The 23,045-nt window shown below is 34.3% G+C and overlaps 2 protein-coding genes across 2 annotated transcripts; both read right to left on the reverse strand.

The window, feature by feature from the left end:
- Window positions 1-516: 516 nt before the first annotated feature.
- Window positions 517-1,044, reverse strand: LOC142169572 (uncharacterized). The gene has a single exon (XM_075231448.1). The coding sequence runs from the start codon at window positions 1,042-1,044 to the stop codon at window positions 517-519; it is 528 nt and encodes a 175-aa protein (XP_075087549.1).
- A 7,514-nt stretch (window positions 1,045-8,558) lies between these two features.
- LOC107798218 (protein HIGH CHLOROPHYLL FLUORESCENCE PHENOTYPE 173, chloroplastic) lies at window positions 8,559-19,961 on the reverse strand. The gene is made up of 13 exons (XM_016621192.2): window positions 19,137-19,961; window positions 17,769-17,981; window positions 16,477-16,681; window positions 16,203-16,278; window positions 15,945-16,080; window positions 15,722-15,826; window positions 11,636-11,716; window positions 10,143-10,232; window positions 9,999-10,064; window positions 9,380-9,436; window positions 9,227-9,304; window positions 9,107-9,154; window positions 8,559-8,909 (listed from the first exon to the last, which is right to left on the reverse strand). Exons 1-13 carry the CDS (start codon window positions 19,728-19,730, stop codon window positions 8,838-8,840), a joined length of 1,821 nt encoding a protein of 606 aa, XP_016476678.1. The 5' UTR covers window positions 19,731-19,961; the 3' UTR covers window positions 8,559-8,837.
- Between the last annotated feature and the right edge of the window lie 3,084 nt (window positions 19,962-23,045).

Here is a 23,045-nt window from a genome sequence, read left to right on the forward strand (position 1 = left end):
GTGCCATGAAGTTCCTGTGTCCAGTATACAGTCAGTTTTGTTAGCCACCATGTTCGCCTCAACGACCACAACAGCAATGACATCATCACCCTCAGTAAGGTTAGCTTGGAATGGAGCTTTTCCTCTCTTCTTTGAGCTTTGTCCTTGTCTCTGGTTGCACTGAAAGCCCTTGTGACCAATTTTGCCGCAGAGATAGCAAGGTCCTTTCGACTTTTGAATATGGCCCTCCAGCTTATTGAAGTAATTCTGCTTCTTCACATGTCCTTTCTTCTGGCCTTTCTTCTGTTTTTCTTTAAACCTGTCTTTCACAAACGTACTAGAAGATACCAAAAACATACTAGAAGATTCCACAAGGTTAGCTTTAGAAGAATTAAGAGAGAGATATTTCATCTTTTCCTTAAGTCGTTCAGACTCCTCATCTTTGAGACGGTTTGCTTCCTCAGTCCTCATGTGTCTGATCAGTTCTTGAAGAGTTAAGTTTTTCTTCTTGTGTTTCAGTTAATTTCTGTAATCACTCTAGGAAGGTGGAAACTTTTCAAGCAGAACATTAGCCTGATGAATCTCACACATCTCCATGCCTTCGTTCAAAACATCAGCAATCAAGTTTTCATACTCGTGAACCTGCTCCATGATTGGCTTATTATCAACCATCTGAAACTTGATCCACTTTCGAACCACATACTTCTTTTTTTCCGCATCATCTGCGCCATATTTCTTCTCCAAACTATCCCATATGACTTTAGCAGATTTATAATTTATAAACAAATCAAAGAGAGGGTTAGTCATATGGTTAAGCAGATGCCCTTGAACAGTTTTATTATCTTTTTCAAATTTCTTCTTAGCAGTATCATCAACAATAACAGTAGTAACAGTATTAGAATTATCATCAACAACATCAGCAGGTGATTTATTAAACAAAACGTAATCAACTTCTAACTGTTCAAAGAAAATTAAAAGTTTCTGGGACCAACACTTATAATTGTTTCCATCTAAAGGTTCAAGCTTTGACAGATCAGGAAGTATTTTGTTCAAAGTGATAGCCATTAGTAAATATTATATGTAAAAATCACTTTCAAATTGTAAGAAAAATTAGAAGATAGTTGCCACGACCCGAAATTTCCACCTTCGGGACCGTGATGGCGCTTAACATTTCACTTGCAAGGCAAGCCAACGTTAGAATAATTTTAACTATTTTTAAATAAATTAAATTAAACAGGAGTTCATTACTGAAATAAAGTGCAGAAGATCATAACAAACGAACCATTCAAATACATCCCTGAATCTGGTGTCACAAGTGCACGAGCTACTAGAATAATATAAATAAAGGTTTGAGTAAAATTCAAGTTGTTTGAAAGATAATACACAGCTGACATAAGATAGAAGGGGACTTCAGAACTGTGAACGTTGTGCAGTTATACCTCAAGTTTCCTCTGCGTAGCTGAATCCGAGAAAGTCTATGGTACGCCGCTGGGACCAACTCCAAAATCTGCACAATAAGTGCAGAGTGTAGTATGAGTACAACCAACCCCATATACTCCGTAAGTGTCGAGCCTAACCTCGACGAAGTAGTGACGAGGCTATGACAGGACACGTACGTAAACAACCTGTACAAGTATATACAAATACGAAGCAACAATAATACAATAAATAACACTTTATAAATTTGGGAAGGAAAATGCGAAGGGGGATGATATAATAATTTCAGCAGGAGAAGTATCAATTAGCAGCCAATTAATTCCTCAACAATAAAATGACCAACTGATAATATAAAAATGGCACGGTACCACCCTTCGTGCTTTTACTCTCATTCCTCCCATAAATTGATAAATAAATAATAATAATTGGCACGAAATCACCCTTCATGCTTTAACTCTCTTTTGGCATGGTATCACCCTTCATGCTTTTGCACTCTCTGAAAATGGCACGGCATCACCCTTCGTCCAATTATACCAACAAGTCCCGTAATATAACACAGACTTACTTGAGGTCTCAAATCACATCAAACAATATTGAAATTACAATTCACATCTCGATTCGAACCTTGAGTTTTCAAATCCTTTCCATTTACAAAACGCGTACCGAAATGTATTAAATGAATCCGGAATGACTTCAAATTTGGCACATAAGTCATACATGACATAACAGAGCTATTCAAATTTTTAGAATCTTAATCCGAGTCCGATATCAATAAAGTCAACTCCGCGGTCAAACTTTGGAAATCTTTAGCCTTTAAATTTTTAGTTTTCGTTAAATAACGATAATTTGAGTTAGGGACCTCCGAATTCGATTCCGGGAATACGCCCAAGTCTCAAATCACGATACGGACCTACTGGAACTGTCAAAATAATGATACAAGTCCGTTTTCTCAAAATGTTGACCGAAGTCAACTCAGTTGATTTTAAAGCTCTATTTCACATTTTAATTAATTTTTCATATAAAGACTTTCCAAAAAATTATTCGAACTGCGCACACAAGTCGAGTAAAGCTGAATGGTGCTATTTGAGGTCTCAGAACATAAAAATAATTATTAAATTTAAAGATGATATTTTGGGTCATCATAATAGTATTGACTAAGAATATGACGGAAAGAAGAACAACTTATCGAAAAATACTGTGTCGTGGCAAGCCACTGCTTTGAAAGCTATTTTCGCCCGATTGGGTGCAAATCATTAAGACCGGTCACTCCCCGTCGTCCCCGAGGTTCCACAGCACCTCCAAACACGTGCATTCGTGGCTGGAAGTTTGGAATTTGCACAAAACTTACCCAGAATTCGGTTGAAGAAGAAGAGAGATAAAGGTATTTTTCTATATTTGAAAACTTCACACAACAGCTCCTAATATAGATAAGATGTTAGAGTTGTTACAAGAATATGAATTTAATTGGGGGTTATGAAATAAAAAAGTTGTTACAGAATTCATGTAGGAGTTACAAGAATTCTAGTAGCAGTTACAATAAATTAAATTGTAGTTGTTACAAACGTTAAAAAATTTAATTCAAAAGAGAATAAATTTGGACATATTCTGGTAAGCACAAAAAATGAAGAAATAAATTTATCAAAATCAAATTTGGATTATGCCTCACGTATATCTCGCGCGTAGGGGTGAAAAATCGACCTGTTTTGCCTTCAGGACTAATTCTCATGTGCGCGGGATCACTGCTTTTTACTAGCTCTTTACAAGCCCAACAAAGAGCAATTCAATATAAAGAGAAGGAAATGACTTTCCACAACTAATGAGGGAGACTTTGTCTTTTAAAAAGATAACGAAGGTAAAGGGACCACAAAGAAATCTTTGGCTTTGCATTATCAAGATTAATAATACCAACACACACACACACACACACACATATATATATATATATATATTTGTCCGCATGTAAAATGAACTCTTTTAAAAAGAAATCATAGGTAAAATAAAATACGCATGCAAATCAAAAAATATCAAATGAAGCCAATAGATGTCTCGGAACTCTGAAATAAGAGATAGTACTCAAAACAACCTATCGGACATCATAATGACAAGCGTACAACTTTTAGCACTCTAATAAAATGAGAAAAATGGATTGAAAATTTTCAAGTGTTGGTAAACTATCACAAATAAATTCTATAATAACTAATATGAAATGAATATATAAACAACATACGTACACTAAGTATTCATATAAAGTTGAATGACCTTTTAATCAAATATTATTCCTATAACATTTTTATTCAATGATCAAGTACTAGAACAACCAGAGAAAGAACCATTAGAATGCACCCAACTCCTAAACGTTACTATTAAATTTTGCGTATTATTTTGGAACTTGTAATTTTTTGTTAAACTTTATTTTAGATCACAAATACATCTCTAATTTGAATATTATTTATGCTATCCTTAAAAAATTTATTTTCACTAGAATGAGAACACGTGCAACGCGCATATACTAAAACTAGTAATATAAAATTATATGTAAATTAGTTGTACACGATTCAAAATAATAAGGCAATATCAAATCAATACCCTGATTATTTAATCAAATAGCTTAAACCAAATGTAATTGAATTATACGCATTATCGGTTTAAATTGGAACTCAAACTCAAACGATGCAAACTTATAGTATCTAACATAAATATAACTTTCAGACGAAAAATAAAAAATAAAGAAGCAATTAATTGAAAAAAATACAAATATTAACTTCATTAAATTTTGAATTCTTAAATTTAAATTATTAATCACACTTCGCATTACCCATAAATTAGTCTTAAGAAACTATGTGTATTAAAGATGTAATTACATCTAATAAATTAAAGAAGTGCAAAATTTATAAATTTGTTAGTAGCTATTAACATTAAACATGTTACTTAATTCACGTGGAAATTAAGTTAGATTCGCATCGACTCAGCTTGGTTGGCTCGATTGAGTCATGTAATGATTAGTTTGAAACTAATTGAGTCCCAGTCAAATCTTGACAGAAATCAAGCCGAGTCGAGCTTTAATTTTAACCAAGTTGAGTCGAGTTGAGCTCAAATACAAACGAGTTGAGCCTCAAGCCTACTTGGCTCTTTGCCCGGGAAGTTTAACAACCCGGCCGGTCGTTTTGAGTATTATAGCTTTGTTCCCCCATTTACTGCTCATTTTATGCTTTACAGTTGTTATGTGACTTGATGGGGTAGTTGGTTCGGGTCCGGTGAGGTTTCGGAATGGATTGAGACACTTAGTATCAAGGATGAAGACTTAAGTTGAAAAGGTTGACCGAATATTGACTTACGTGTAAACGACTCCGAAATAGAGTTTTGATGATTCCAATAGCTCCGTATGGTGATTTTGGACTTAGGAGTGTGTCCGGAAAATTATTTAGAAGTTTGTAGTTGATTTTGACTTGAAACGGCTAAATTAGGAAAATTGAAGGTTTGGAAGTTTGACTGGGAGTTGACTTTATTGATATCGGGATCGAAATCCAGTTCTGAAAATTTTCATAGGTCTGTTATGTCATTTATGACTTGTGTGCAAAATTTAAACTCAATGTGACTTCATTTGATAGGTTTCAGCATCGAATGTAGAAGTTGGAATTCGTTAATTTTCATTAAGCTTGAATTGGGGTGCGATTCGTGGTTTTAGCGTTGTTTGATGTGATTTGAGGCCTCGACTAAGTTCGTACGATGTTTTAAGACTTGTTGGTATATTTGGTTGAGGTCTCGGGGGCCTCGGGTGAGTTTCGGATGGTTAACGGATCGAAAATTGGACTTAGACCAAACCTGGAAAATTCTGCCTTCTAGTACAATCGCACCTGCGAAATTTGGCTCGCATGTGCAAGCTCGCAGAAGCGAGCTTGGCAGCGCATAAGCGGATGGGCTTGGAAAAGGGCAGTGGTCGTCGGGGCACATGGAGGACCGCTGAAGCAGACTCTCACTTGCGACGAGTCGATCGTAGAAGCGGAAGTGAGCCTGGAGGGTTGCTTCGCAGAAGCGACAGTGCCGCCGCAAAAGGCGAGTCCGCAGAAGCAGACCTTTTGTCCGTAGAAGCGAAGGAAGCCGCAGAAGCGAGGGAGGACCTCGCATCTGCGAGACCGCAGATGCGGCCAATTTTATCGCAAATGCGAAAGCCCTTGCCATAGTACAAAAATAGAAGGGTCCGAGATTTTTGTCATTTTGGACCTTTCAAGCACGGTTTGGGGCAAATTTTCAGAGAGAATTCACGGGGATTCTTGAGATAAGTCAGTTATGACTATTTTTAGTCGATAATATTGAATTATCGTCGAGTATTCCGACTAGATTACGTGTTTTTGAGGTGAAATTCGAGAATTTGGGCTTAGGGATTTCAAAATAAGAATTTAAGATTTTGAGGTCGAGTTGATGTCGGAATTTGGTAAATTTTGTATGGTTGGACTCGTGGTTGAATGTGCATTCTTATTTTGTAACTTTTGTCGGGTTCCGAGACGTTGGCCCCACTGTTGAGTTTTGGGTGAATTTTCGGATTTATTTGGGAAATTTAGTATTTTCATATGGAATTGATTCATGTCATTTGTGCTGACTGTATCGAATTAATTGTGACTAGATCCGAGGCGTTCAGAGGCCGATTCGCGAGGCAAGGGCATATTGGAATAGAGAATTTGCATGGTTTGAGGTAAGTAATACTTCTAAACTTGGTTCTAAGGGTATGAATCCCTAAATTAATTATTTGGAGGTGACGCACATGTTAGGAGACAGTCGTGTGGGCGTGCACCATAGAAACTACTTCTTAATTATTTTCGTGGAGTTGCATAATCAAATAATGATGTCATTATCCACATATCCTCTACGTGTTAGAGAAATTTGAGCTGAGACTCATATTAAAGATTATGTTTAGGCTACGTACCAATATTTTGGGACTCACAGGGGTCGTATTGCTGTTGAATTAACTGTTTTTTAAAATGTAAATTTCATACTCAGTCATGTTCATCCATTTGTGAGGATATTTATGGGATCGGGTTGCACGACGCAGCAAGCCATATTGGCTTTATATATATTTATTATTATATGGATCGGGTTGCACGTCGCAGCAGGCCTTATAGGCTTTATTGTTATGGGATCGGGTTGCACGCCGCAGCAAGCCTAAATGACTTATTATAGCGCTTGGACTGAAGGAGCCACTCTGGAGTCTGCACTCCCCACAGTGAGAACAGTTGATATTATGTTGAGTACGAGAGGTTTTTATTATGTTGCATCACATATGACATGTACATTGGCATGTAAACGTAGAAATGTCATAATCCTCGTATCATTCGGATTTAATCTATTTTCTTGTATTGAGTTTAATTGTGGAACTTGAAAGTATGCCTACATTTTTGTACTTTTATTTTCTATGACTGGACTATAATTATTGAGCTCGTCACTACTTTCAGCCCAAAGGTTAATCTTGTTACTTATTTAGTACATTGGGTCGGTTGTACTCATACTACACTCTTCACTTCGTGTACAGATCCATGTACTTCCGAATACGGCGGTTGCTAGATTTGGAGATTTATCTGTTGGAGACTATCGAGGTAACTGCTTGGAGTCTGCAGACCTTGACTCTCTTTCCTTTCGGTTATTTGTATTGTTCTATAATTTTAGATAGTATTTTTATCAGTCAGACTGTGTTGTCATTTAGATGCTCATGTACTTAGTGACACCGGGTTTTGGGAGTGTATGGTATAAAGACAATATTTTGTATCAAAAATTGTGGGATTTTACTCTTAAATTTATTTATTGTGTTTTCAAACTTAAAGGAATTTGTGGTTTATTGAGGTTATCAGCTTGCCTAGTATTAAGATAGGCATCATTACGACAGATTTTGGGTCGTGACAGGAAGCTTACGATTTTTGGTTGATTATGTGCTATAAATTACTCGTAGAACAAATTTTCACATAACATAATACAACATTTGATTAAATGCATAATAAAAAATAATTGTCATATATTTAATGCAATATTTGGTTGGAGGTATTAAATAATATATTAAGTTATAATGAGAACATGTGTATTAACAATTTGGGGATTAAACTATATTTAAATGGAAAAAATACCCTTAAGTGAGTAATTCTTGTCCATTGAACTAGCAGATATAAATACATACACTTGGTTATGAATTTTTTATTTTCCAACAAAAAACATTATCAATTTATACAAGTATAACTCAAAGTAAATAGAACTCATGCCTTAGAATGAAAGTTGTGGAATAATACTACATACTTACCTAGATGTTACCTAAAGTAATATTTTGTTATAAATGATGTCCATATACCTGATCCATTCCAAAATGCTGGCACAAGGTTATCCATCTATGAGATGGTGTTTACTTCTTTTTTGTTCTTTTTCTGGGAAATAGAAACCTTGTGTTTTTTTTTCTTTTTCCATCAACTAATCCTAACCAGCTTGTTGAAGAATTCTTATGAAGCTACTGAGCTAGTTAAACATCGTCATAGATATTTAATACATAGAAATATTATATAATATCCTTTGCAAGTAAAGTAAGCATTCTTAGCTGCACTTAACTAGCTATATTTTTGGCTTCTGTTTGCAGTGAATTGTTCACAAAATTTGAGTGGCATTCTCTCGTATTTGCCTGTTCTCCTTGAGTGAGCCATCAAATAAAGTAAACTGAGCTTGGCATTATCTTTCTGCAATGTATCTTCTCCTCAAATCAGGTAACAGTTTCTTGGACTCCTAACTAGTTTTGCCTACTTACCCGCATTCAGTATTTTACATCAAAACAAGCGATTTAACCATATAACAACAACAACCCAGTATAATCTCACTAGTGGGGTCTGGGGAGGGTAGTGTGTACACAGACTTTACCCCTACCCTGGGGTAGAGAGGTAGCGATTTAACCATAAGAGTCAAATATTAAAGTGAGAATACATATTATTAAAGTGCATGTAAGTTTTTTTGCAGCGTGCTCCAACCTAAGCCTAGATTGGCTATCCTTATATGAATACATGGAGTGTCATCCCTGGTTTCTCTGGGTTTTTTTTTGTTTCCCCTTAGTAGAGAAGTCAGCTGAAGACATTGGAGTTTTAAATTTTTTTCTCATTCCATTTTCCAAGAACAATAAAAGAGAAAGATGAATATGTTGGACTGCTATTCACTTTGTAACGAGTGTTCTCCAGTAAACAAAATAACTTATGGCAGTGCTTGCTTTTAATCTATACACGGCCATCGGTAAATGAAAAAAAATACTATTGCCATATACATAAATATATATGTACACATATATTTGAGAACTGATACAGACAGAAAATATTCCTCATAGTCAAAAAGATCTTGGTAAGTCTCGCAGCAATACCTTCTGTTAGAGATTGAATGAAGATTGTAACTTGAACAAACTTCGAGCAGGATCATGTGTTTTTCTCCAGTACTGAGAGTGCTGGTGTTAAATAGTTGTTTGCTTTGTCAGGTAAATGTGCAACCTGCAATGTATATAAGAAACTAAAATGAGAAACAAGATATTATTGGTAGAAGGACAAATTCATCCAGAAAGTGAAGTAAATGCTGTACGATATTTTGCCTTAGATTTTTCAATTGAACCAAACCCCACTTGTGGGACTACACTAGGTATGTCGTCGAGATTTTTCAATTGATAAAATCTGCTAATTAAAGGCCTTACCAACTCGTACAGCTCCTTCCCGGGTTCAGCTACGTATTCATAACATACCTAGACAAGGGAAAAAAGGTAAATAGCCACTTTTTCAAACTGTGCTATCGAAACAAATAGAGTGTTCCTCACATCAAAGCTCTTGTTTCTGGCTGTCGAATCATGCAATGCCTTCACACATATGTCAGCCACATCAGCACAACTGATTCCCTGCATTTACCCTTACGAAATGTAAGCTCAATTGTAAGTGCAGTAATACTCTCATGAGTACAGTATGACTCTTACCTGGGATATACGATTTCCTTGATCGAATATGAGCGCGCGTTGACCACCTGGTTCTTCCTGCAGGAACCAATCGTTAAAAATCTTCACATTTTGCTATAATATAATATTTTGGGTGGTAGGTCTCTCATTACTTTCAATAGAATTTGAAATAATTTGTGGTACAACTGCTAAATCGAGCCCCTGCTTCCTTTAGCATTTGATTAGTGGAATACCACATTATTTGGAAGCCGCTAAGCAGAACTTCCCATAGAAATACATCTTTACCACCACACTGATAACTAATTCCATCCTACTCTAACTCTTTGCATTTGATTTATCTTTCAATGAACTTTAGAGCATTGTTCTTAAGCAACAGGTTAACACTTGTTCTGACAAATAAGGAGAAAGAACACTTCTTGCTCTCCCACTCAAAGCCTTGATACAACCTATCGACAAACCATATGTGATGTAAGATTAAATGGCCTAAATGGGGTACCTAATTCTGAGCAAAGCAAAAGCTGATACAAATTCGCCTTATTGCTCAAGGTCAATCCTAAAGTTAACCAGAAGCCAATCATTGACTCGCTATTTCCAGTTCAAAGTGAATACCAATACATGAACAATAGGAAAACATATTTACCATCAGGGGACCTGGGCGAATTATTGTGTATCCAAGGCCAGACCTCCTTAATGAATCTTCACCGGCCTAGAAAATTTCAAAAAACCAGGGAATCAGTTTTAATCCAAGAAAACTAATGAAGGAAGATTTTGAAGAAGAGCTCACCCTCTTGGCTCGCAAAACTTGCTCCCGTCTTGTAGGCTCTATTCCCGACCCCGTACATGATACTAAGACAAAGTCAGTTTCTTGCCCAGTCTGCAAATTTACAATCCCTTTGGTAATAAGTAGATAGTCCAACATATTTCTTGTATCAAACAAATGATTCTTCAACCAAATCAGCATTTTAAATAACTGATGAAAAAGAAAAGCAATAGCACAATCCGAAAACACGACTATTTATAAACCTTTTACTTATATCCAAACAGCGAAGAGATCTATAAGTTGTATCCCACCAACTACTAAGTCACCTAAAATCTGCAGTCAGTGCTTCAACACACAAATGTCACAAGGTTTAGAACTTTTCTGTTGGTGAGGATAATGGTAGTATCTGGGCCAACTTGCGCATCTTTACGATTTAGAACTTAAAAGTATTATACTGAATCCAGAGCTATGTCTTAAAATTCCTTCCCAGTATCTTTTGAGCAGACAACCACACAAGAAACGTAAAGACTGGTCAGAAAATGCCAGGTAGGAGCTATAAAAGAATTGGTTGAAGAAGGATGAAATAATAACAAGCAGACCACTTCTGTGAAAGTAATATCCACACCCCTTCCCTACAAAAAAAAAGCTCTCTGTGAGTGTGTGTGTGTGTGTGTGTGTGTGTGAGAGAGAGAGAGAGAGAGAGTGCTCCACCACTACTGGTTATTCCTGTTCCAATATGCATGCAAGGGCAATTGATATGAATCTATGTAAGCATAACCTCCAATCAAGGCTTGCTAAAATGGCAAACTTGTGGCACCAAGATCCTAGAGTTTTACCACAATGGTGTACTTGTTACTTTGGTTTCTATTTAAGCATACATAAAAATGTTTTGAGTGAGCAGTAGAATCATAGAATACTACGCCAAAAACACGTCACTTCTCGAAAAAAGAGAACAAGTATTCTCTTTTACATTGACAAAGACCTGCCACAGTAATGAACATAGAGCTAGATGGAGATTAAAGTTGTCATCTATCACATAAATGGGGAAATGAGCAGCTCGAAGAAGGAATACTGAGTGGTCCCTGGCTTCAGTATTGGTCAGGACATGGCGGCTAGCAGATAATAATGGGTTGATTGAATGCACTAATCACCAATGACCATCAATTTGAGAGTGGGACTCAAATTAACTCTTGGGAATCAATAATTTTAGCATGTTAATTACATGCATTTTAAGTTTATCCAAGAACTAGGACATTTCACAGGTTGAACCAAATTGACGGAACTCCAAACTTTTGCGGCCAACTGAGGTAAATATAGAAAATAAAGCTGAAAGTAGAATGGAGTACTTTTATCAGGAACTCTCTAGACTGTAAATTATCTTGAAGATACTAAAACAGTTACCAGTCAAATTCCTTTCAGCTCATAGATTATGACTGTTATATGCAGATCATAAGCAAAAACAGGAAGAAACGGAAGTATCACATTATGCTGTTGCACAAACAGACAACTGAACTTACAGGCAAAGCTTTAATATATTCCATAATTAGCTGAAAGCTTCTCAAATCTTGGTTCACCCCACTAGGTCCATCAATTGGCCTCTGTAGCAAATGACAACACGGTTAGATAGTGATCAGAGATAGCAGAATGCCGATAAAACACAGAGTGATCAGCTTGCCGATATTTTCACCAAGTCCCTCACCAGTGCTCATATTAGTTACATATGTAACAAGCTCGGTACATCTATATTATTATAAAAGCATGAGGTTTACAAAAATAACCTTTTAATATTAAGCATAATAAATCACAATAAAAGGATATAACCGGAATTCTAGACATTAGCTTTCTAATCCTATTAGTTTTAGGACATAATATTACACGTTAGGAATCCTACATAATTACCTTTAGGAATCTTATTAGTATAATTATTTTCGGGCATAGATATATAATACCACAATCCACATGTTAGCATGTAAACCTAATACCTTTAGGAACACGTTAGATTTCCTATTAGTATAATTACTTTCGGGATATGGACATATTTTTAGCCATGTAATCTTATTACTTTTAGCATATACTTCTTAAAAAATTCTTATTACTAATTTAATTTGAAAACGTATTGTATTGTCCAAATCCATTTAGAAACAGGAGAGCCTATATATTATTATAAAACACGAATACAATATTGATAGACCAAAATAGCCCTAAAACATTAAACAGAAGAACTCATAGGGAAATGATATAACTGTAATAACTTATTTTTTTGGACTACAATAACTACTATGTTAATTTTTTTAATATTTAAGATTTTAAAGTTAATACAATATGTCTATTGAATTCTTATTAAAAATATCTAGGAAGGGTTAATAAAATCAATTTCATAAGAATCCTTCATATTGGTAATACATTACAACTCTATAATATTCAATACCAAGAAAAAATAAAAGTAATGTTAAACGGACTGCATAAAGCATTGAAATTGGGAGAAAATCCCCACGATAATATATTATTATATTATATTTGAAATGCTTTCCTACTCAAATAATATTTTTTTATTATTAATTTTTTGTGTAATATAGAAAAATATACCCAAGTATTAAAGAACAACTAAGAAAATTTTTAAGAATATAAATGTGTGACAAAGAGAAAGAAAAAGGTTGGTAAGAGTCAATACCACTAATGATTTTGTAAACACAAAGATCTAAAAGTGGTATGTCAGAACGATCTTTTTACTCTTTGAAAATAAAATTTATGGTCGATAAAATTATAATTACGGTTAAATATTCAAACATGAGATGAACTAATATTAAGAATCTGAATCAACAGAAAATAAATTATTTTTTATGCTAAAACCAAATAATCAAATCTTTCAATTAATTATTTAGCAAGAGGTTCCAATTAAATTGTTGTTTAAATTCATCATATGAGTAAAATTATTTTTCAAGTTAAAAAAATATATCTTAGGGTACATAAATTTATTCCATAAAAAGAGTGTTAGAGATTTACAAAAATAGATCACAAAGTAAAAAAGATTAGTATAATATTAAGAAGGCCATACAAGTGTTTGAGGAAGCACAATCAAAGCTAAATCCTGAACAATAATAAGCTTTCAAGACTATATTATAAAAAGTCGACTCTGGTATAGCGAAATTATACTTTGTAGATACCTCCGGCGGAATCGAAATAATATTCTTATGTCATGCATTACTTGAAAATGTCAAATCAAGAGGCATGATATTGTTAGCAATAAGAACAAGTGATGTACCAGCAATGATTTTATTATGAGGTCGTACAACTCATTTTAGATTTGATATACCTTTTCAAATAACTGAAATAACTACCACAAATATATCAAAGCAGAGCATTAGTGCTAAATTTATAAGAAAAGCAAAAGTGATAATATGGTATGAAGCGCTTTTGGCTAAGCGTCAAACGATCGAAACAATCGCCCAGAGTTTTAGAGATAGATTGGATATCAATGAATTGTTTGGTGGAAAAGTAATAGTTTGGGAGGTGAATTCTGTCAAGTACGATCAGTAGTACCAAAATTGACGAAAGCAGAAACTGTAAAGCTAGCTTGCCAAAATTATATTTATGGACTCAAATGAAAAATATTCAAATGACGAGAAATATTAAAGTAAGAACAGATCCAACATTTAGTGACTTCTTGCTTCGTGTCGGAAACGAAGAAGAGCATCCAATAAAAGATGATTTGGTTCTTCTAGAACACTTGGTTATCAATCCTAATGGTAATAGTAGTATGTTTAATAAGGAAAATATTTTCATCATTAGATTAAAACATAATTTGTGCAAATTATATGATAGAAATTAAAGAGCTATCTTAGCTAACAGAAATGAATATGTTGATCAACTAAATAAAAGATTGATTGCTAAATTTTATGGTAAAAACAAAATATTTTTCAGTTTTGACTTAACAGAAAATGATACCAACAATTACTACCATGAAGAATACTTAAATACTTTAATATCAAACGGCCTTCTACCGTACATGTTTGTTGTCAAGTTCATTATTTCTTACGTATGTTAGTGTCACCATATATATAATAGACTAAGTTAAAATTAATCTTCCATTGCATATAGGTTGATATTGAAGAAAAATATGTCGTCATGCTACTAAAAACTTAGATCCGCTTAATAGCTTATGTAATAGTACACATCTGGTATATAGAAATTTTGACAATAACGGCATACATGCAGAACTTATGATACTGGTTAATGTGCTTCTAAGTATGTGTTTATCCCCGAATTCAACTTTCGTCTTCCGAAACTAAAGAATATCCTTTTAAATTTGTGTGAAAAGAATTTTCAGTATGTTTATGTTTTGTAGTTATAATAAATAAAGCACAAGGACAAACATCCTAAATATTGGACTATATTTACAACAATATGTTTTCTTACACGAATAACTATATGTTGCACTTTCAAGAGAGATATCAATATTGACAACAAGAGTTCTGATTATGGCAGAGCAATCAAAGCATTAGAAGGAAACATATACAAAAAAACATCGTTTATAAAGAAGTGTTCGGTAAGATACCACCACATTAGATACCTTTAAACTATAATACATAATTATCTACTTAACATGACTAAAATTGATCATTTGTGTAATTCTGATGTCCTTTCATTTTGAAGTCATGTATTATGCTAATGCAACAATATTTTTCGCATTTAGATGATTGTTGTATTATTATATATAAAATTTCTCTCATTAATTAAATTTTATTGTTCCTTTATATAAATAAATATTTAAACCATCATGTGCCATTATTAACGTGCAACGAACGTTTATAGATACTAGTATGATTAATATGCACCGGCTTGAGGGTGAGTGTTAGGTAGTTAGTAGTTGTATAAATAAGTATGGTCCCACATGGAATAGGATTAGTGTATGCATTGTGTATTATTATAACTAGGGATCCTTGTATTATAGTTAAAGAGATCAATAAAATATAATTTTACGTGTATTATTTTCTCACAGATACCAAGTATCAGCAACAAGCACCGGAAAACAGTTGAATTCTACTTTGAAATAACAACAACAACAACCCAGTAAAATCCCAAGTGGGATCTGGGGAGGGTAGTGTGAATTCTACTTTGAGATGTTACAAGGATTTATGTCAGAGTATGCTTAAGGTATCTATCCTAGAGCAGGCTTTTGCAGGTAGGACAATGAATTTTGTTATTAGGATTGGATCTTCTAGTGAAAATAGCTCTTTTTCCTTAACAAAATTGGTCAAATACTTCAAGAAAGAAAAAAGATTAAAGTGCTTTAGCAATAAATATAATTTGTTTCCCTACATAAGCAAATAAGAATTATTGAAATGACTCCTCAATTATCCATATATATTCATCAAGCCTGGTCTATTGATCTATTTTTTTATTTCAAGATTTTGCTCCTGCTCTATACTTAAATAATGTGGAGTGGGCTCGAGTGTATATGCAATTTGATTCATATACAAAAAGAACATGTGGCATTCCAGAAATATGGTAACCCTAATATAACATAAAAGAAACAGTTAAAACTTACGAAGAAATGAAAATGGCAACAATGATAAAGGGAATGCTTCAGGTTGAGGGCAGACCTGTCTTCTAGGCTCAAAGCGTATGGTCAAGGTATGAACAAGGAATGGATCCAGTGGTGGATCGTCTGGACTCACCGGCCGAAACGAGGAAAATGGAACTCTCACCTGTGAAAACATGTGCATATGCAAAAACATTAGAATAAAAACTAAAGTATTAATAGAATTCATACTGGAGGCATTACTCAATTAATAATTTTCCTCCACTCCGTAAATCCGAGCTCACCCTGCAAAATCCTGCTTTTGTGCTAATTCTGGCAAAATACAGTTTGCTTTGGGTTGTATCTGCTGAAGGACCAGCTTCAAGAATTACAACATAAGATCTCCCATTCCCACCAACAGAGAATACTAGACCCTCGTACCTAAGAATCAAAATATCAATATTGACACAAGTATATGCAGTAAGCATAAATCAACAACTGGGAAAAATAGCATCGTGAAGGAGTAAAAAAGAAAAAGAAAAATTGACATTGATAGTAAATACCTGTCAAGAGTATAACCTAAAGGAAGTGACAGTTTTCTTGACAATTCAACATAGCCTCCTCTTGTGAAAACATATCCTTGGATGAGCAAAGAGAAAGAAAACTTAGAAAACAGGGATCAAAAGTTTGCATCACTGAAATTCAATATTTCATAAACATACTCAAACTCGTCTTACTTAGCACCACATTGCAATAAATGGGACTACAAGCCCCCAAATGTGTTCACAAAACAAAGTATACATGTTTTCAAGACCTGAGATCATCTTTCCTGGTTACCTGAAAAAATAGTCTCTCCGCTTTCAGTAAACTCAAACGTGGCATCCATTCCTCCATCATACTTAGAAGCAACCACATCCTGGAAATATGTCCCTTGACGGACTTCCCACCCGTTCAATGAATCTTCAGACTTGAATTTTGCAATTAAAAGCTTGCTTTTGCTACTCTTCCCGGCGCGTTGCTGTGCTAGTTTATTATTGTAGTCCTACAATTTTTGAAACAGAATGCATATACAGATTACAGACTGATCATTTCAACAAGGGAAGTATTTGAAAATGCACAAATAATAGTTGCCCGGGATTAACTACATTTTCCTTTTTGTTTTCAAAAGTCTAGCATTTCTTTCTCTCCATGTGACCCACCAAACTACTGCTGGGATATACTTCCAAATGTTACCGGACGCTTTATGAATATCTCATTTGTGCAATGAGAAGAGAAAGTCACTGTAAAGTGGTTTTTGGATGTACTCTTGTCCAGCTTTATCTTAAAGCTGGCCCTCTTATACATCAACAATATTCTTAAAGCTGCCTATACACTAAAAAAAAAAATTGTTGCCCAAGATTGTAATTGGATCTCAGTTGTGTATGCTAAATATCATTGCAGGAATTTAAAGCATTTCTGAGGAAGCAGTTCAACTTATTAGTTAAAGAAAAAGTACACCAATGGCCCAGTTAACTAAGAAAAGATAATTCTGACCTTTAACGAAGAAAAGCAAATCATCAAAATATTAAGGGGAAATGGACAATCTATAATTTGACTACATTCCTAGCACAAACTTAGTTCTTTTTCCTGAAAGTAAATCTGTTATACAGAATTCAGCCGCAAGTTCTTCATCAGATTTGACTAGTTAAATATGGATATCGATATTACTAGATAAAAATACCTTTGTTAAGATGTGTCAATTTACTATATGAAAACTTGTCCTTATCTGATATCACTCTGATATTCCAGTACAAGTATCTCGTCTAAATGGTGTCAATTGAAGGACGATTATCTTATGGGGTGGATGTCTACATTTCCATCGAATCGAGATACATATGGATATACAACAAAAATTCACATCGTTTAATGACAAGAAGATATGTTAATTGACTCTGCTTGACTAGCGCTAGCAGTATTACGACAAGCATCTTATGCAGCATTTTGAAAGGAAAATGTTGCCATTCAAACTACTGTCAGACATCAACTCAACTATTGGGAGATAGAATGTGCTCTATGAGGACAACATGGAAAAGTAATTAGTATAACCTCGCCAAAATGGACCAAACAAGATAGTGGACGGAAACTAATACCTGCAAAGCTTTGGTTAGATTGTAAACCCCTTGATGATCAACTCTGATGAGATCACCCGTGATTGAAGAACGAGCAGTGGCACAATAGATGATTTTGCTGCAGCCTTGCACTGCATCTTTTAGACTAGAAGGATCACCAACGTCCCCTGTCACCAACTCCACGGATCTTGGTAACATGTCAACCACATCCGGATCAGCTTTCCTTACTAAAGCCTGCTCGGGAATGTAAAACAAATGTAAGTGATGACTTCTATCTCAGCCGGATATCAAGTAAAGTTATTCAACAGGAAAAAGGAAATTATATAGATAAATGGAGGAGCACCATTCGAAGGTGGATTTAGGATTTAAAGGCCGTGAATTCCTAAAATATATACGTCTAAAATTACGCGTCAATTCCAAACTAGTTCAGGTCAGCTATAAGAATCCTCTATATCCTTTCCACTACTCTATTCTCTAAATTTCACACTTATACCTACACTGTCATAAAACCAATAAAATTCAATAAACTCCTGTCAAACACCAGTCAAAAGTAAGTGTCTGAATAACAACTAACGTCACTAACCTTAATTCCAACTCGCTAGCATCACCTATACATATCTAAAACATTTTAATTAGACTTTCTATATGCACATACATAGTCCAACTCAGCGATATTGGTGCACTTGCAACCTGCTAATTATATGCTAAATCAGCCTCTAGCCATACGTAAATGACAATAGTTGGAAAGAGGAGAAACTCAGAGGCGGATGTAGAGTATGCTAATGGGTTCATCCGAACCCAGTAGCCTTTGCTTAGACCCTGTACAGAGACGGAGCCAGGATTTGAACCTTATGGGTTTCAGATTGTAATCCTTTTAAGTTACTGAGTTCTAAATTAATAATGTGTACATAATCAATGAAATTCTTAAGAAAAATATATGGTTTGAACAAATGCTAGTGGTTTCGGCCGAACTCGTATCCCACACTCTGGCTCCATCCCTAACCCTGTATATATGTTAAAAAATCCACCGAATAAGTACAAACAATAGATTTTGAACCTAGTAAATCAGATGGGCTGTAGTAGAATCCTGAACTCGAACCTACATTGTTCAAATCCCAGTTTCGCCTTAGTAGAAACTATATGCAATTACTAAACGAACTTACCTTCTATACACTGATAGAATGAAAGAACCTAACAGATAACTAACTACATGTAACTATCCAGAAAAAGCGACATTACGAAACTAGAAATAGAGCAATTTACCTGCTAAATATGCTACAGTGTAAAAATTCTTTACAAAAAAGAAATATATATATATATATATATAGAGAGAGAGAGAGAGAGCAATAGGACAAAAGGTAAATTGGAGGATGTAATCGAGAAATGGACCTTGACAGTGTAACCCCTTAGCATGAGTTTGCGCACAACAATTCTACCAACACGGCTAGTCGCACCAACAACAAGGACAGTAGTATTCTGAGCACCAGGAATTGCAAATTCACACATGGGCCCACCTTCCCTAATAAGCAGAGTACTCTCATCATCAGAACGGATTGTTCTCGAAATCTGCCCTAATCCCGAAAACTTACGCCACACTTCATCGAACATTTGACGCGAACGTCTCCCTAATCCTACTGGGTTCACATCATCCAATCTCTTTATAACTGAAACTGAAGATGAATGTAACTCTTGTTGTTGCTCTTGTTCTGGTTCCGGCTCTGGTTCTTGCTTTAGCTCTTCGTTTTCAATTACTACTTTTTTTTTCTTCTTCTTGTTTTTCTTTTCGTTTTCAGTTTCAGGGCTTGACGATGAAGAAGTTGCTCGTGAAATAAAGGAACTGTTGGAGAGCTTGCAGTTTGTAGTAGTGGAAGTTGTCCATATTGGATTTGGTAGTGAATTGGGTACTTTTCTCCATATTGGATTGTAAGGATTGTTGTTGTTGCTAAATGCTACTGGAGTGAATGTTGCAGTAGTAGCACTCATCTGAAAAAGATTTTGGTGCTCAAAAATTGTTGCTCTCTAGCAATTGTTTTTTTGCAGAGCAAGTGATGAAATTGAGAATTTCGGAGGAGAATTTTGTTATTGAAATTAATCAGATCAACCAAGTCAGCAGTGATAGTGACAGACGAAAATTCCCACCACATAAATGGAGGCAACTGGCAAAGTGAATAAAGCAGTGATATTGTGATCGACCCGCCACGAAAACTAGTGTGTTTTATCCTATGGGCAGTGAAGAAAATGTAGAAACAGGGTGTGCCACGTAGAGATACTCGTTTCCTTAGATTCTTACTTTGGCAAAGTTGGTGTTTTTCCCCTTTTTTAAAAAGGAGAGAATTCAATCAACGCATTGGAGAAAAGTTTTATATTTTTTTTTAAAATGAAAGAAAACTTATTCCATGTATTTAAAAAATTTGCAATTATAAGAAAAATTTTCTAATAGAAATGACATATAATTCGCCTAAAACATTTACTCTAGGTAGGCTAATTTTTTCATATATGTAGATTATATGTTGAATTTTATTGACTTCTTCGTACATCATCAGAAGAGTAAGTGACATATACTGTAGCCAGGTCAAAATTTTCATGTATATAGATTATAGGGCAAAGGTCCAAATATGCCTTTGTATTATATGAAATTGAGCATATTTGTCACTCGTTAATAGTTTAGCTCAAATATGCTCTTACCGTCACATAGTTGGTCCATATATGCGCTTAGAGTTACACAGTTGGCCCATATATGCCCTTTTCGAAACGGAACTCACCAAAGCTAATTAGTTCTTTCGTTAATTGTATTAAAGTGTATTACAAACACTATTTTCTTTTTATTAGTAATTTTTTTCTTTACCTTTCTCTTTTCTTTCTTCTTTTTTCTTTTCTTCTCTTTTTTTTTCCTTTTTCTTTCTCCATTATCCGTTTCCTCCATTAATGATGTCTTCTCCATTTTCGTCACCAATTTCACTTGACAAAACTCATAAATTCCAATTAATAAGAAAATTCTCCCATAAGGTAATCAAGTTTCAATTTCACTGGCCCTCTAAATAACGAAATTAAATTATTCCAAAAATTATGGTTTAAACTTTAAAATAATAAAAATATCTCAACCTTTAACAATACTCAAAAGACCAAAATATTTAAATTATTTCCAGAAAGATAATTTATTGATTAAAAGCCTAGAGTTCAAGTTGTAGTATTATAAATTTGAGTTGTTAGTCTTTTTCATCTTTTTTCAGCTGGACATTTTCTATTTTTTTATTAACTATGTAAATTAGGGGTATACATTGAACGGGTTGGTTCGGTTTTTATCAATACCAAACCAAACCAATTATATCGGTTTGGATTGATCGGTTTTGTTGGATTTTTTGAGTTTTTTGTTACATAAATATTATTTCAATCTTACTTTGTTAAATTTTTTAGAACTAAATATATGTTCAATAAAAATTAAAAAATTGACAAACATATGATCTATAAAAATATTCTTATAGGAGAATTTTCTTAGTAATTGGAATTCGTGAGTTTTGTCAAGTGAAATTGGTGACGAAAATGGAGAATACATCAGTAATGGAGGAAATCGGATAAGGGAGAAAGAAAAGGGGAGGGGGGGAAAGAGAAAAAAAAAATAGAAAGGTAAAGAAAAAAAGTACTAATAAAAAGTAAATAGTGTTTGTAATACACTTTAATACAATTAACGAAATAGCTAATTAGTTTGGGTGGATTCCGTTTCGAAAAGGGCATATATGGGGCAATTGTGTAACTCTAAAGGCATGTATGGACCAACTATGTGACGGTAAGGGCATATTTGAGCTAAAGTATTAACGAAGGACAAATGTGCTCAATTTCGTATAGTACAATGGCATATTTGGACCTTTTTCGTAGATTATATGTTGAATCTTATTGATTTCTTCGTATCTTTAATTTTTCATATTTAAATCCCCTTAATTAAAATTCAGGTTCCGCCATTGACCTCACCTAAGACGAAACCTCGACTAAGTACCTAAGTAGTAAGTATATATTATTTAAGTATTTCATGAAAAGGTTTTTAGAAAAAAAATATTTTTGAGAGAAAATACATTTTGGAAAAATCTTTTTGAAGAACCTTTTCAGGTTTAATGATAATAGTTTTCCAAATAATAATGTTTCAATTCTTTTCGGAAAAAAGTTTATATAAATGAATTAGGAAATAGTAGCATGTAGTCAAAACATTAGTAGACAATAGCCCTTGTTAACACCAAAGAGTTCTTTGGTTTCCCTCCTTAGGATTTGGATAATGTTAGATAAGGCCAAATATTATCTTTAGTGGACTGATATCCTACAACTAATATTCCTTGTTGGCACTAGAGAGTTCTTTGGTTCCACGTCAGGAATTGGATAATGTGAAATAATGAGAGTTCGGTCTCTAGCATGACACTTACGAAGATACAGCGAGTGTTTGGATTGACTTTTAAAAAATAGCTTATAAGGTAAAAGTCATAATTTGGTTATACCTAACTTTTGACTTTTGGCTTATTTTTATATTTTTCATATCTAAAAGTAAGTGCTTTTAAGCATTTTTTTATAAAAGTGCGTGAAAACCAATAAACACTTAAAATAAGTCAATCCAAACAACTCTTAATCAGAGGCCCAGAGGTGTAATAGTAAACAGTAAAGGAAATTACAATATTTGATAATTATATTTCGTGTTTTAGGGCATGCAGTGCATATAAATGGGCATAATTAAGAAGCTATAGCTTTCCTTTGTATATTCCTTTATCCAATCAATAGTCATGCAAGTTCATATTCCAGCAGATACCTCAAATTTTTTCGTGCAAACGAGTTTGAATTTTAATTTTATTTTAAAAAAAAAGTTAAAAATATACTCTTACACCCCATAGCCATTTTTGAAAATAGTCCCTTTATCTTGTTTGTAAATTTGTCTCCGACATTTTGTGTAATGATGTGTAAAAGGTGTCTTGCTCTTCATTAGTCCCTTTCGTTTTGAGTCGCTTATACTTGTTCAATGCACTAGAAGTTTTCCTCGGAATGGTCGGTTTACTATAATAGTTTTTCGCATATATTAACCTCCTCCGTAAATAAACTGTATTTAGGTACTCATTATTTTAATATTGACAGGTTTTAGATTGACATTGGTAAGATTTTACCAGATATTTGGGCACAAAATTATGCCCTTAGCAAATGTTTGTGAAATTATGGGTTATAGGGTGATTGTGTTGGCGTCCTTCCTAATAAATACTTATTTGCACTTGTTGTTTATATCAAACAAATAGATGCATGATACATGATGCATGGGATGCGTTTGCCTAT

Source organism: Nicotiana tabacum, chromosome 15 (genome assembly GCF_000715075.1).
Source record: "Nicotiana tabacum cultivar K326 chromosome 15, ASM71507v2, whole genome shotgun sequence".
NCBI lineage: Eukaryota > Viridiplantae > Streptophyta > Magnoliopsida > Solanales > Solanaceae > Nicotiana > Nicotiana tabacum.